This window comes from Diadema antillarum, unplaced genomic scaffold (genome assembly GCF_040938485.1).
Source record: "Diadema antillarum isolate AM-2024a unplaced genomic scaffold, OU_Dant_1.0 scf00000065, whole genome shotgun sequence".
Classification (NCBI taxonomy): Eukaryota; Metazoa; Echinodermata; class Echinoidea; order Diadematoida; family Diadematidae; genus Diadema; species Diadema antillarum.
In genome coordinates, this window is record NW_027270954.1 from 208,383 (window position 1) to 221,837 (window position 13,455).

The 13,455-nt window shown below is 43.1% G+C and overlaps 1 protein-coding gene across 2 annotated transcripts in view; it reads left to right on the plus strand.

The window, feature by feature from the left end:
* LOC139716462 (seipin-like) overlaps window positions 1–13,455 on the plus strand; it is a 168,601-nt gene that overhangs the window by 65,111 nt on the left and 90,035 nt on the right. For both annotated transcript variants that reach the window (XM_071628008.1, XM_071628009.1), the window contains exon 4: window positions 12,468–12,535. In XM_071628008.1, coding sequence (XP_071484109.1) covers window positions 12,468–12,535 — 68 coding nt within the window. The remainder of the gene's footprint in view (window positions 1–12,467; window positions 12,536–13,455) is intronic.

The following is a 13,455-nucleotide window of genomic DNA, read 5'->3' on the forward strand; positions in this document are numbered from 1 at the left end:
ACAGCAAATTTTTTTTTAAAATCTTACCAAATGTTGTGGATCAAACTTCTCTCTCAGTTTTAGAGCAATCCAGTTGAAATTTGGGATATAGATGTTCAATGTAATGTGTGTTGTGCAGGATGCCTTTTTTAGCTCACCTGAGCCGAAGGCTCAAGTGAGCTATTGCGATCACTCGTCGTCTGGCGTCCGTCGTGCATCATCCGTCGTGCGTAAACTTTTTACATTTTTATCTTCTTCTTGAGAACCCCATGACCGATTTTCCCCAAACTTGGCAGGTAGCATCTCTAGGGGGATAGGATCTCAATTTGTTCAAATGGGCACCATCCACCTCCTGGGGGGCCCCCAGAGCAGCCCAAACCCCTCAAAACTGAGAAACCTTTAAAAATCTTCTTCTCTAGAACCAGAAGTGATAGAGCTAAGTTAGTACTATGAGTTAGTACATTGGTGAATGTAGTTCCAAGTTTGTTCATGGCGGAATCAGGGGTGCCCCCCTTGGGACCCAGGGGAGGGGGATGGGGAGGGGTCCTAATGGGGCCCAAATTGTACATTTTCTTCTTTTTCTTAAAACTGCCATTATGAATTTTCACCAAACTTAGCAGGTAGCATCCCTAGGGGGATAGAATCTCAATTCCATCAAATGGGCATCATGCCCCACCTGGGGGCCCCCAGGGGGGGGGGCCCCAACCCACCCACCCCCCCCCCCCCCCCGTAAGAAATCTTTAAATATTTTCTCTAGAACCAGAAGTGATTGAAGTAAGTTAATACGATGAGTCAGTATATTGATGACTGTTGTTTCAAGTTTGTTCATGGCAGAATCCGGGGTGCCCATTTCCCCCTTGGGACCCCCCTTGGGACCCCCCTTGGGACCCAAGGAAGTGGGATGGAATGGGTCCAAATGGTGGTGTAAATTGTACATGTTCATAATTGTTGAAAAACCCCATGATGAATATTCACCAAACTTGACAGGTTGCATGCCAGGGAGTTAAGATCTCAATTTGTTCAACAGGGCAGCATGCTCCCTTTGGGGACCTGAGGGGGCCTAATCCCCCCCCCCCCCCCAACATTAAGGAATATTTACAATTTTTCTCTAGAACCAGACTTGATAAAGCAAATTACTTTGTGTTTGTATTGATGACAGTAATTCCAAGTTTGTTCATTGCAGTGCCCCCCCCCCCAAAAAAAAAAAAAAAAAAACTCGGGGGGGGGGGGGGGGGGGGGGGGAGGCAAACGCACCTCCGAAATAAGGAATATTCAATAATATTGTTCTCTAGAATCAAAAGTGGTAGGGCTTTAAGTCTTTTTTTTTTCAAAACTGCATAGTCCAACACTCTATAAAGTACAGTGTACCTTGCAGGTATTTTTACCAGTGTGATGGAATATGCAAATGGACACCATGCCCCAGCTCTCAAAGCTATCCCACCACAAGTTTCCAATGTTCTCAGGTAAGAGTCTGCCAGAATGCATCGAAGGTGAACTTGCGATACTCAGGTGAGCGCGAGACGCGAGACCCCCGGGTCTCTTGTTTTGTGTGTGTGTGTGTGTGTGATCGAATCTGTTGCCATGGCAACAGCAGTTTTTTTTGTACCAATCATACAAAAATATGTGACCCGCGACAGCGGTTTCAGGCAAAAGTCGCAAGAGCAAATTCCCTCCTAGGCGGGGTACAAAGATTTTGACCATTTTTTTTGTCGAATTTGGGTTTTCGCAGAAATTGAATCTTTGAAATGTTTTCTACATCTACACTAAATTTCACAGCATAACACTAAGTTTTTCCTACCGAAAATGGAAATTTAAAGGGATGGTACAGTATTGGTGGAGATGAGAATTGTTCTTTTAACTTTTTGCGAGATATCAAGAAAACACTTATGAAATAGTACAGAGCATACCACTCTAAGAGGAATTCAAAGTTTATTTGATGAAAATCGGTTTTGGAATGACTGAAAGATCCAAAAACAAAGTAAAACAAAGCGATTGTAGTAAAATGTGGGTCCCACACTTTATTAGAATCGCTCTGTTTTGGATATCTCAGCCATTTCAAAACCAATTTTCATCAAATAAACGTTGAATTCCTCATGGAATTACATGCTCTTTCATATTTCAAGAGGTTTCTTATTACCTCAGAAAAAAATGTTAGAAACCTGAAATTAGGTCTCAACCAAAACTATACAATCCCTTTAAACACCCTATGTTGGAGCGCACTCGTCAGTTTTCGATCTTCTTTCAAATGCCGAGCCACTATGCCCAGTGTTGCTACGGCGCTGCATCTCGCGTGCGATTGGATAGTGCGTCACACACATTTACATAGTTTGGCTTTCGGAGATATGCCTCGCAGCGTGTCAGATATATTTTGTCCACGCATGTATGCTCCATTGTTGTTGCAACAATAGATAACCAGTACGCTAGGTCTTTAGCGTACACTCTTCTTTTGGCTTTCTATCCGAGCATTTCTACCGCAATGTTCGACAGCGGAAGTGAAACAAAAAGTGAACAGCAACACTAAGCAGCACAAACTTAACGTGAAAATAGACACGATAGTGAACATGGTTTAAGCGTATCAGAGTGGCAAATCACCACACAAATCGTGTAACATACGATCAGAAACTGACTTGTTAATTGTGGTTGTAGTAAATATGACAGCAGGTTGACTAAAAAAGACAGCAGAAGAGAGAAAAGGAGTGGTCATATAAATGACCAGTATTCACATAATACACCCGACATAGTCATGGGCGTCACTAGGGCGTCACCACTTCAGTCTGCGAGCGACTTCAACGCCGGACGCTACATAATTATTCTTGTGTTTATTGTTTTATTTTTTCATTTTGCACCAGGGACAAAAAATTCATGGGCAAAACAATTCGCACCCTGGGTTCTGGCAGCACTGATTCTATACATATCTACTAGTATTCTACAGTGTTTACTATTCATCGACAGTACTGTACATCCGTACGGTACGGAGCACGTACACGTTTGCATTTACGTATGCTACTTACAGGTATGTAGGGTCGATGTACAGCACGTTACTTCTGACCAATCCATATAATACGAGCCCAAGGGGTAATGCACTTGTCAATTGTAGTCCCGGCCCCAGGGTACCTGGGGATGGCCGGGACTTGCATCCCACTTGCAATTTTGGGATGTTACACTACCCGGCCAAGTCCCGGCCAAGTCTCCGACATTTTCACGGAAATCCCCTGCTAAGTCCCCGGCAGACCAGGCAAAATTGAAGTTGAAATCCGCGGCCAATTCCCCGACAGTCCGGGCGATATTTGTGCAGAAATCCCCGGCCAAGTCCCCGACAACCCGGGCATATTTGCATAGAAATCCCCGGCCAAGTCCCGACCCTCGAGGCCCGTTCACACTGCCCAAAAGTCGCGTAAGTTTGCATGAATCACGCAAGAAATTTGGTTGTGCGTGCTTGTCAGTTGAGAATTTTCGCTGATTTACGCGATGAAAATCACCAATGAATTGCGCAAGAACTACGGAAATATCACTCAAAAATCATTAAACCACGCACTTTCAGCACATAGGCATGCAAAGGGCCCAAATAGGGCGAATTCGTGGTTGTGCGCGACGACTGAGGTCCACGGAAAATCACGCATAATCTGCGCTTTATCACAATGAATTGCGTATGAGTCGCGCATGATTCGCACATGAATGTGATACAACTGATAGCGGCAACATTTTCTCAAACGATCACTGATATTCCACGCATATTTCGCCCGTTTTTCGCGTAAGAACAACGCAAACTACGCAAAAATTACGTGAAGCCGAGTTTTGAGCTGCTCAAAAACCTGGCCTTTGAGGACCTGTCACACTGCCCAAAAGTCGCGTAAATGCATGAATCACGTAAGAAATTCGAGCCTTATTTACGCGATACATGCGCGATCCAGTGCGCATTTCATTAGTTTGTCTACAACGTGGAACCTTCCTAGTTGCCAGCCGATGTGCGCCGGATCGGCGCTTTACGCAATTCCGAGTTTTGAGGAGCTCAAAACTCGGCTTCGCGTAAAAGTTTACGCATTATTGCGCTGTTTTACGTGATTTTTGCGGAGTTTGCGTGGTTCCTACGCGAACAATGCGTGAAATATGCGTGGAATATCAGCGATTGTTTGCGAAAATGTTGCCGCTATCGCGTTCACCAACAACTCTCCACCGACGATTAGCAGACATAAATAATGACGCATGTTTCGCGCTTGTAACACCTACGTATCACTGAAAATCACTGAAAAAAAATATTGGCGTAGGTCTATGTATCTTCAACAGAACACGCAAATAAGCGCATGTAATACTTACGAAATACTGATCGATGAATCACTAATATATCACTAACAACTCACGTATGATTGTGGCGCTATATTTTTGCGTGATCTTTCCGTAGTTCTTGAGCAATTCATCGGTGATTTTTCATTTCGTAAATCAGCGAAAATGGTCAAAGTCTCGACGGACAAGCACACAAAACCAAATTTCTTACATGATTTATGCGATTACGCAACTTTTGGGCAGTGTGACCGAGCCCGCATGGAAGCGCGTAAAGCGCCGATCCGGCGCACATCCGCGGACGATACGATCGAAGGTTCCACATCAGAAAAATTCATGAAATGTGCAAATCGCGCATGTTTCACGCTAGGCTCTATTTTCTTACATGATTCATGCGGTTACGCGACTTTTGGGCAATGTTACCAAGTCCTCAATAGCGGGGAATTGCTAGTCAAGCGAAATAATTTATGGTCACATTACCGTACTGGAAATAGTACAAGTCATGGTCAACTCTCAAGCAAAATCTGGCTCAATCCCGGCCAAAATTCCCGCCCCAAATGCCTGCCATTTGGTTGGAGCGAATTTCCCCCGACAAGCCCCAGTTTATTCCCCACCCACCGGGGCAAAATAAGTGAATCTCCCCCGACAAAGCCCGGTCCATTCGCGACCCACCGGGGCAAAATAATTGAATTTCCCCCGACAACACCCCGGTACATCCCCAGCCCACCGGGGCAAATTACCGGTAAGTGAATTTCCCCCTACAAAGCCCGGTCTATTCCCGACCCACCCGGGTGAAAAAAATGCTGAAATCCCCGCCCAACTTGGTTGCAAGTCCCGGCCATCCCCGGGTACCCATGGGCTGGGACTACAATTGACAAGTGCATAAGCATATTATGATTTTGCCCCTTCCCCCGTAATTGATAATTCCCAAGATGAGAAGATTTTTCTTGCTTTTTGACAGAAAAAAAAGTTGCCCCATAGTATTGGAGGGGCAGGCGCACCATTTGTCCCACCCCCACATAATTATAATTCCCGAGATGAAAAGATTTTCTTGCTTTGTTTGTTAGGAATCTGTCCAATTATTTCATCCAAAGTGTGCACCAGGTGGCAGGTTGCTGAATTTCAATTCTAAAAAAGCAAAGTCTCTCTCGTGTGGGAGGGGGATACCCTTGCCCACACCCTCCCCCGTTCGGTCCATGGACTTAATACACCTATACATTGACAGATTTACAAATGTTTCATCGAAAGTGTGCACCAGATCTGTCACTTAACTTTATAAAAATTCAAAAGTTCCGTCGTGGGGGAAGGGATATTATCTCCTTTCAATTAACCTTTTCCTACCATGCCCACTGGTATAGCAAAGGGGGGGGGGGGCGATGGGGCAGTCGCCTCCCCCCTAAGATTTTGACCGGGGATTTGGAAGGCAAAAAAATATATATATAATCGAATATGGGAGAGGTATCTTGCCACCCTCCCATTGCCTTGTCCCTTCTATAGACTTAGTACACTATGGGGAATGACAATTTCCAAATTTTCCACAAAAAGTGTGCTTCAGATCGCTTTATTTCAATTCTAAAAACTCAAGAACTCCGTCGAGCGGGAGGGGGTATCCCCCTCCCGCATTCTTCCCCCTAAACTGTACCTCGCTATACTTTGTACATACACAGAGATGATGCACACTCTGAATAAGAGCCATTAACACCTCAATGAAAAAAATGGGGAAAAAAACCTGTTTGTTTAAATTATTATTTTTGGGAGGGGGCTAGAAAATTCAAGTAATGCACCAAAAGTTTGCACAAGATCGCTGAATTTCAGGTCTGAAAATACAAAATCACCTTCGTGTGAGAGGAGAAATGCCCCTTTATATGTACACCCTCGTGTGCATGCCTTTTCTGTTTGATTGCTTTAACAGACAGCGTTCATAATATTCATTGTAAGAATTAATACAAGAAGTTTATTTAAATTATACTATTCTATGGGCAAATTGTTCAATAATAATTTACATCAAAATGTACTGCTACCTTAAACAAGTGGGACTGTTTCAAGTCGATAAAACAAGCAAAAACATGCATCAAATTGCACCATTTACAACATCAAAATACAAAAAGTTCTTACCATGGGAGGGGGACACACCCTCCCCCCTCGCTCACTCCGCTCGCTCTTGCTTGGTCGCGTTCATGATATTCAGCGTAAATATTAAAACAGGAAGTTTATTTGGATGATGCTATTTTGTAGACAATTGGTCAATAATAATCTACATCAAAATATACTGCTACCTTAAACAAGTGGGACTGTTTCAAGTCGATAAAGCAAGCAAATACATGCATCAAATTGCGCCACTTACAACGTCAAAATGCAAAAAGTTCTCACCGTGGGAGGGGGGACAAACTCTCCCCTCTCGCTCGCTCCACTTGCTTGGGTTCAGTCGTGTTCATGACATCAGTGTAAGAATTAATACAAGAAGCTTATTTAAATGATATCATATGGGCACATTGTTCAATAACAATTTACATCAAAATGTACTGCTACCTTAAACAAGTGGGACTGTTTCAAGTCGATAAAACACGCAAAAACCTGCATCAAATTGCACCATTTACAACATCAAAATGCAAAAAGTTCTCACCATGGGAGGGGGACACCCCCTCCTACACCCTCCCCCTCGCTCACTCCACTTGCTCCTGCTTGGTCGCGTTCATGATGTTCAGTGTAAATATTAAAAACAGAAGTTTATTTGGATGATACTATTTTATAGACAAATTGTTCAATGATAATCTACATCAAAATATACTGCTACCTTAAACAAGTGGGACTGTTTCAAGTCGATTAAACAAGCAAAAACATGTATCAAATTGCACCATTTATAACATCAAAATGCAAAAAGTTCTCACTGTGGGAGGGGGACACCCCCTCCCCCTCGCTCACTCCTCTGGCGGCTCTTGCTTGGTCGCGTTCATGATATTCAGGTAAAATATTACAACATAACGTTTATTTGGCTGATACTATATTTTACAGACAAAGTGTTCAATGATAATCGACAACAAAATGTACTGCTACCTTAAACGAGTGGGACTGTTTCAAGTCGATAAAGCAAGCAAAAACATGCGCAAAATTGCACCATTTACAACATCAAAATGCAAAAAGTTCTCACCATGGGAGGGGGACACACCCTCCCCCTCGCTCACTTTACTCGCTCGTGTTTGGTCGTGTTCATGATATTCAGTGTAAATATTAAAAACAGGAAGTTTATTTGAATGATACTATTTTATAGGCAAATTGTTCAATAATTACATCAAAGTACACTGCTACCTTAAACAAGTGGGACCGTTTCAAGTCAATTAAACAAGCAAAAACATGCACCCCCTCCCCTCCCTCCCCCTTGCCCGCTCCGCTCGCTCGGGCTCGGTCGCTTCGCTCCCTCGCATACTAACACCCCCCCCCCCACCAAAAAAAAAAGATGAAATCCTAGCTATGCCGGTGCCCTTATCCCCGCTTGATTTCCCTTAAAAAATACTAAAAGTCTGGGGATTGAGAGCTTCCTAAATTCCAAATGTCTGTCCAATAAACTCGTTACATTAAATGTCAAAACGCACCCCCCTTGAAAAAAAGCTGGTGATGCCCCTGATAGTAAACATCAAAATTGCACCAAACTAAGTAAAATCGTGTTTGTTTGTTTGTTTGTTTGTTTGCTTGCTCGTTTACCGCACAATGCAACACATGCATGGCTTGAAAAAAAAAAACAGGAAGCGTGACCCTTTTCATCTTTCTGCCTTCGAAAGGTTCCCAATGATGAAATTTACAAGACAAATCAGTGCTATGAAAACGTGATTTCTAAAGATGGGGATACGAATGTGCCACCCGCTCCCATGACGTATACACACAGGCATGGCGTGTGGATGCCTTTGGTTACGTGCACCATACACACGTAACCAGTAGCTTTTAATTATTGTATCCACCATCTTGAAAGACGTACTGGTAAAGAAACCCGAGCGAAACGCATTGTGCATTTGGTTCCATACGCTGAGTTCCGAGGAAGGTGCCCAGGAAATTTGACTCTCTCGGTGAGCCAATCAGAAGCCGCTGTGGTTGCTAGAGGCGGAGCTTAATCTCGATTGGCACCATTGTACGGATGGGTGATTCTCACCTCGCATCGCCGCTGGGCATCGTCTTCGAGCATGAGGGGAATCTTCAAAGCCCATTTTCTCACAATTTTGTCAGGCTAACAAATCAAAAAGTGCAATATATTTCACTTTCTATGACCACTTACAATACTGGAGAATACAAGTGTTTTATATCAGTGTAAAGCTTAGGAAATGGGCAATGCGATTCAATGAAAAAAAATGAATTTTCAAAATTCCTGACTTTTGCCTGAAACCGTTGTCGCCGGTCACATATGTGGATTGACCTAACTCCCTGAGTTTTTGAGTATTTAACTTGAATTTTGGCACATGTGACCACTACAGGATGAAGATGTGCAGAACACATCTTTTGTCAATGTAGAATAATGTGTTGCCATGGTAACAGCATTTTTTTTTAATAAAAAGCATACAAAAATATAGATTCAGCTAACTCCCTCAGTCTTTGAGCATTTGGCTTGAAATTTGGCACATGTGACCGCTATGGTACGTAGATGTAAACTTAATCTTTCATCAGTGTTGACAGATGTGTTGCCACGGTGATAGCATATTTTGAATGAAAATCCTACAAAAATACTGTGGATTCAGTGTACTCCCTCAGTCTTTTAGCATTTAGCTTGAAATTTGGCACATGTGACCACTATGGTAAAGTGCAAACTTAATCTTTTGTCATTGTTGAAGAATGCGTTGCCATGGTAATAGCATATTTTGAATGAAAATCATACAAAAATACTGTGGATTCAGTTAACTCCCTCAGTCTTTGAGCATTTGGCTTGAAGTTTGGCACATGGGACCACTATAATACAAAGATGTGCAAACTTAATATTTCATCATTGTTGAACAATGCATTACTGTGGTAACAGCATATTTTCACTAAAAGGCATACAAAAGTATTGTGGATTCAGTTAACTCCCTCAGTCTTTGAGCATTTAGCTTGAAATTTGGCACAAGTTACCGCTATAGTACAAAGATGTGCAAACTTAATCTATAGTCATCGTTGAACAATGTGTTGTCATGATAACAGCATATTTTGATTGAAAATCATACAAAAATACTGTGGATTCAGTTAACTCCCCCAGTCTTTGAGCATTTTGGCTTGAAATTTGGCACATGTGACCGCTATAGTACATAGATGTGCAAGCTTATTTTTTCATCATTGTTGAACAATGCATTGCTATGGTAACAGCATATTTTGAATGAAAATACAAAAATTTTGGTTCAGCTAACTCAGGTTTTTGAGCATTTGGCTTCAAATCTGGCACATGTGACCTCTATATTACCTAGATGTGCAAGATTTATCTTTTGTCATTGTTGAAAAATGTTGCCATCATGGTCGCGATCGCGATCATGCAATAATGTGAATTCAGCTAACTCCCTCAGCTTTTGAACATTTGACTTGAAATTTGGCACATGTGACGGCTATGATTTATAGTTGTGCAAACTTCATTTTCTGTTAAATGTCAAACATTGTGTTGCCATGGTAACCGCATTTTTAATGAAAATCATAGAAATTGTTGATTTACTTATCTTGCTCCCTCAGGTTTTGAGCATTTGATTTGAGATATGGCACATGTGACTATCAGTGAGCAAAATATACATTGGCCTGGTAACTATTTTTTCTTCAATAAAAAGCATACAAAGTAATTGCTGGTTGAGCTGATCCTCAGTTTTAGGTTGGGATATTAATCACATTGAGTGATAGTTCTAGTTTATGCCTCCGCCTGAAGGGTGCCGGACACATTATTCTTTAACTGCATCGTCAGATTTTCTGAATACAGTGTACATGTCAGGTATTTGTACCGATGTGATGTAAAATGCAAATGGACACCATGCCACCACCCCCTCCCCCCCCCCCCCCCCCCCCCCCCCCCCCCCCCCCCGGGAAGCTCTTATATCTGCTCCCCACCTCCCAAGTTTGCAATGTTCTCAAGAGTCTGGAAGAATGCGCAAAAGGTGAACTTGCCATATTCAGGTGAGCATGAGGCCCTGGATCTTGGAATTGAGGTGGAAATACCTGGGGCACACTTTTAGTGAATTTTGTTAATTTTTGCGTGTGCACACACATGCAAGCACAAATAAATCTCTTGAAAATTTGTCCGTCCGTGCGTTGTGCGTTGTGCGTAAACTTTTTACATTTGCATCTTCTTCTTGAGAACCCCAGAACAGATTTTCACCAAACTTGGCAGGTAGCATCCCTAGGGGGATAGGACCTCAATTTATTCAAGTGGGCACCATACCCCACCTGGTGGGCCCCAGAGGGGCCCACACTCCCCAAAATCCAGGAATCTTAAAAAATCTTCTTCTCTAGAACCAGAAGTGATAGAGCTAAGTTAATACTATGAGTAAGTACATTAATGACTGTAGTTTCAAATTTGTTCGTAGCAGAATCAGGGGTGCCCCCCTTGGGTCCCAGGGGAGGGGGTTTTGAGGGGCCCTAATGGGGCCCAAATTGTACATTTTCTCTTGAAAATGCCATAATGAATTTTCACCAAACTTGGCAGGTAGTGTCCCTCAAGGGAAAGAATCTCATTCCCATCAAATGGGCACCATGCCCCACCTGGGGGGCTCCCAGGGGGGCTAAATTGGGACCTAAATTGTGAATTTTCATCTGTTTCTTGATAACCTTATGATGAATTTTCACCGAACTTGGAAGGTAGCATCCCTAGGGGGATAGAATCTCAATTCCATCAAATGGGCACCATGCCCCACCTGAGGGGAGGGGGGGGGGCAGGGAATCTTTAAAGATTTTCTTTAGAACCAAAAGTGATTTGAGCTAAGTTAACTATGAGTTTACATTGATGACTGTAGTTTCAAGTTTGTTCATGGCAGAATCAGGGGTGCCCCCCTTGGGACCCAGGGGAAGAGGGTTTGGAAGGGAAAATGCCGTAATGAATTTTCACCAAACTTGGCAGGTAGCATCCCTCAGGGAAGAAGAATCTCATTCCCATCGAATGGGCACCATGCTCCACCTGGGGGCCCCAGTTGGCCTAAATTGGGACCTAAATTGTGAATTTTCATCTTTTTCTTGATATCCCCATGGTGAATTTTCACCAAACTTGGCAGGTAGCATCCCTAGGGGAATAGAATCTCAATTTCATCAAATGGGCACCATCCCCCCCCCCCCACCCTCCACTAAGGAATCTTTAAAGATTTTCTCCAGAACCAGAAGTGATTGAGCTAAGTTAATACAATGAGTCAGTATATTGATGACTGTTGTTTCAAGTTTGTTCATTTCAGAATCAGGGGTGTCCTCCTCCCCCCCCCCCCCCCCCACCTTGGGACCCAAGAAAGTGGGGTGGGATGGGTCCAAATGGTGATGTAAATTGTGCATGTTCATAATCCTTGAAAACCCCTTAATAGATATTCACCAAACTTGACAGGTAGCACGCCAGCTCTCAAAGCTACCCTCCACCACAAGTTTCCTATCTTCTCAAGTAAGAGTCTGCAAGAATGCATGGAAGGTGAACTTGGGATACTCGGGAGAGCGAGACCCCCGTGTCTCTTGTTTTTTGTTTGGTTTTTTGCCTGGTGTTGATTTCATTGGCTGTATTTGCCCAGTGTCGAACCCATGGGCTGTGTGACGTATGGGCCTGTTTTACTTGATGTTGAACTCGTGGGCCTTGTTCACATAGTGTTTAAGTCATGGGCTTTATGACTTGTGGGCTGTAGTGGATTCTATGAATAGTGTGTGTCGGTCTTATGACGTGCACCCAAATAATCGATGCCCTCATGCTGTCACTTCCCCTTCATGCTCCATGTAAGCGTAGAGATTTTATAAGTTTGATCTCAATTAATGCCCTTTTTTGGGCCAAAAGAAGGAATCATCTCAAACTATTCTGTCCGACTACATAAAAGTGATGTACCTCATTTCTATCTTTGATTGAATTCAAAGTGGAAATGTGCAATTTCGTCTCTGAACCTACAAGCTTCTCATCCTGTGTATTTAGAGAACTAGAGATACTTGCTATGCACATTTTTTTCACTCTTTAAATTTAAAATACCACTTCTTTCCTCTTCCATCAGTAGGACTCATAACACAGTCATGCTTTTCATGTTCTTCCTTTCTATTTGTGATAGGAATGTTTATGGTGAAGATCCAGATGTTTTCAAAAGCTGATGAGCCTGTAGTCTTTTCATCTAGACCGGTAAGACATTCATCTTCCTGTTATACAGCAGGGTCGTCTTTTTAGCTCACTTGAGCCTAAGGCTCAAGTGAGCTATTGCGATCACTCTCTATCCGGTGTCCGTTTTGCATTTAAACTTTTAACATTTTCATCTATTTTTTGAAAACCCCATAATGGATTTTCATCAAACTTTGCAGATAGCATCCCTGGGGTTAGGATCTCAAGTTGTTCAACTGGGCACCATGCCCCACCTGAGGGCCCCCGGGAGCATCAAACCCCTGAATATTAAGGAATCTTTAAAATCTTCCTCTCTATAGGTCTAGAACAGATAAAGCTGAGTATATACTATGAGTTAGCTCACTGATGACTTGTTTCAAATTTGTTCATGGCAAATCCAGCCTGGGTGCCCACCTAGGTGCCCATTGGAGGGGGTGGGAGGTGTCCAAATTGGGGCCTAAATTGTACATTTTCTTATTCTTTAAAACTCTGTGATGGATTTTCCCGAAATTGCCAGGTAGCATTCCTTTGGGAACAGGGTCTCAAGTTTTTCAAATTGGACACCATGCCCCGCCTAAAGGGCCCCCAAGGGGGAGGCCCAAACCTCCCAAATTGAGGAATATGTAAAAAGTTTTATCCTCTTGAACCAGAAGCGATAGAGCTATTAAGTTAGTTACTATGATTTAGTAAATTGATGACTGTAGTTTCAAGTTTGCTCAACATGTATCCAGGAGTCCCCTCCCGCCCCCTCCCCTCCCCCTCCCCCACTTTGAGCCCAGGGTCAGGAGGGGGAGGGGTCAAAATTGGGGCCTTAATTATGCATTTTCATCTTCTCCTTCAAAACAACATGATGGATTTTTACCAAACTTGGCAAGTAGCATCCCAAGGGGGATAGGATCACAATTTGCTTGAATGGGCACCATGCTCCCCCTGGAGGGCCCCAG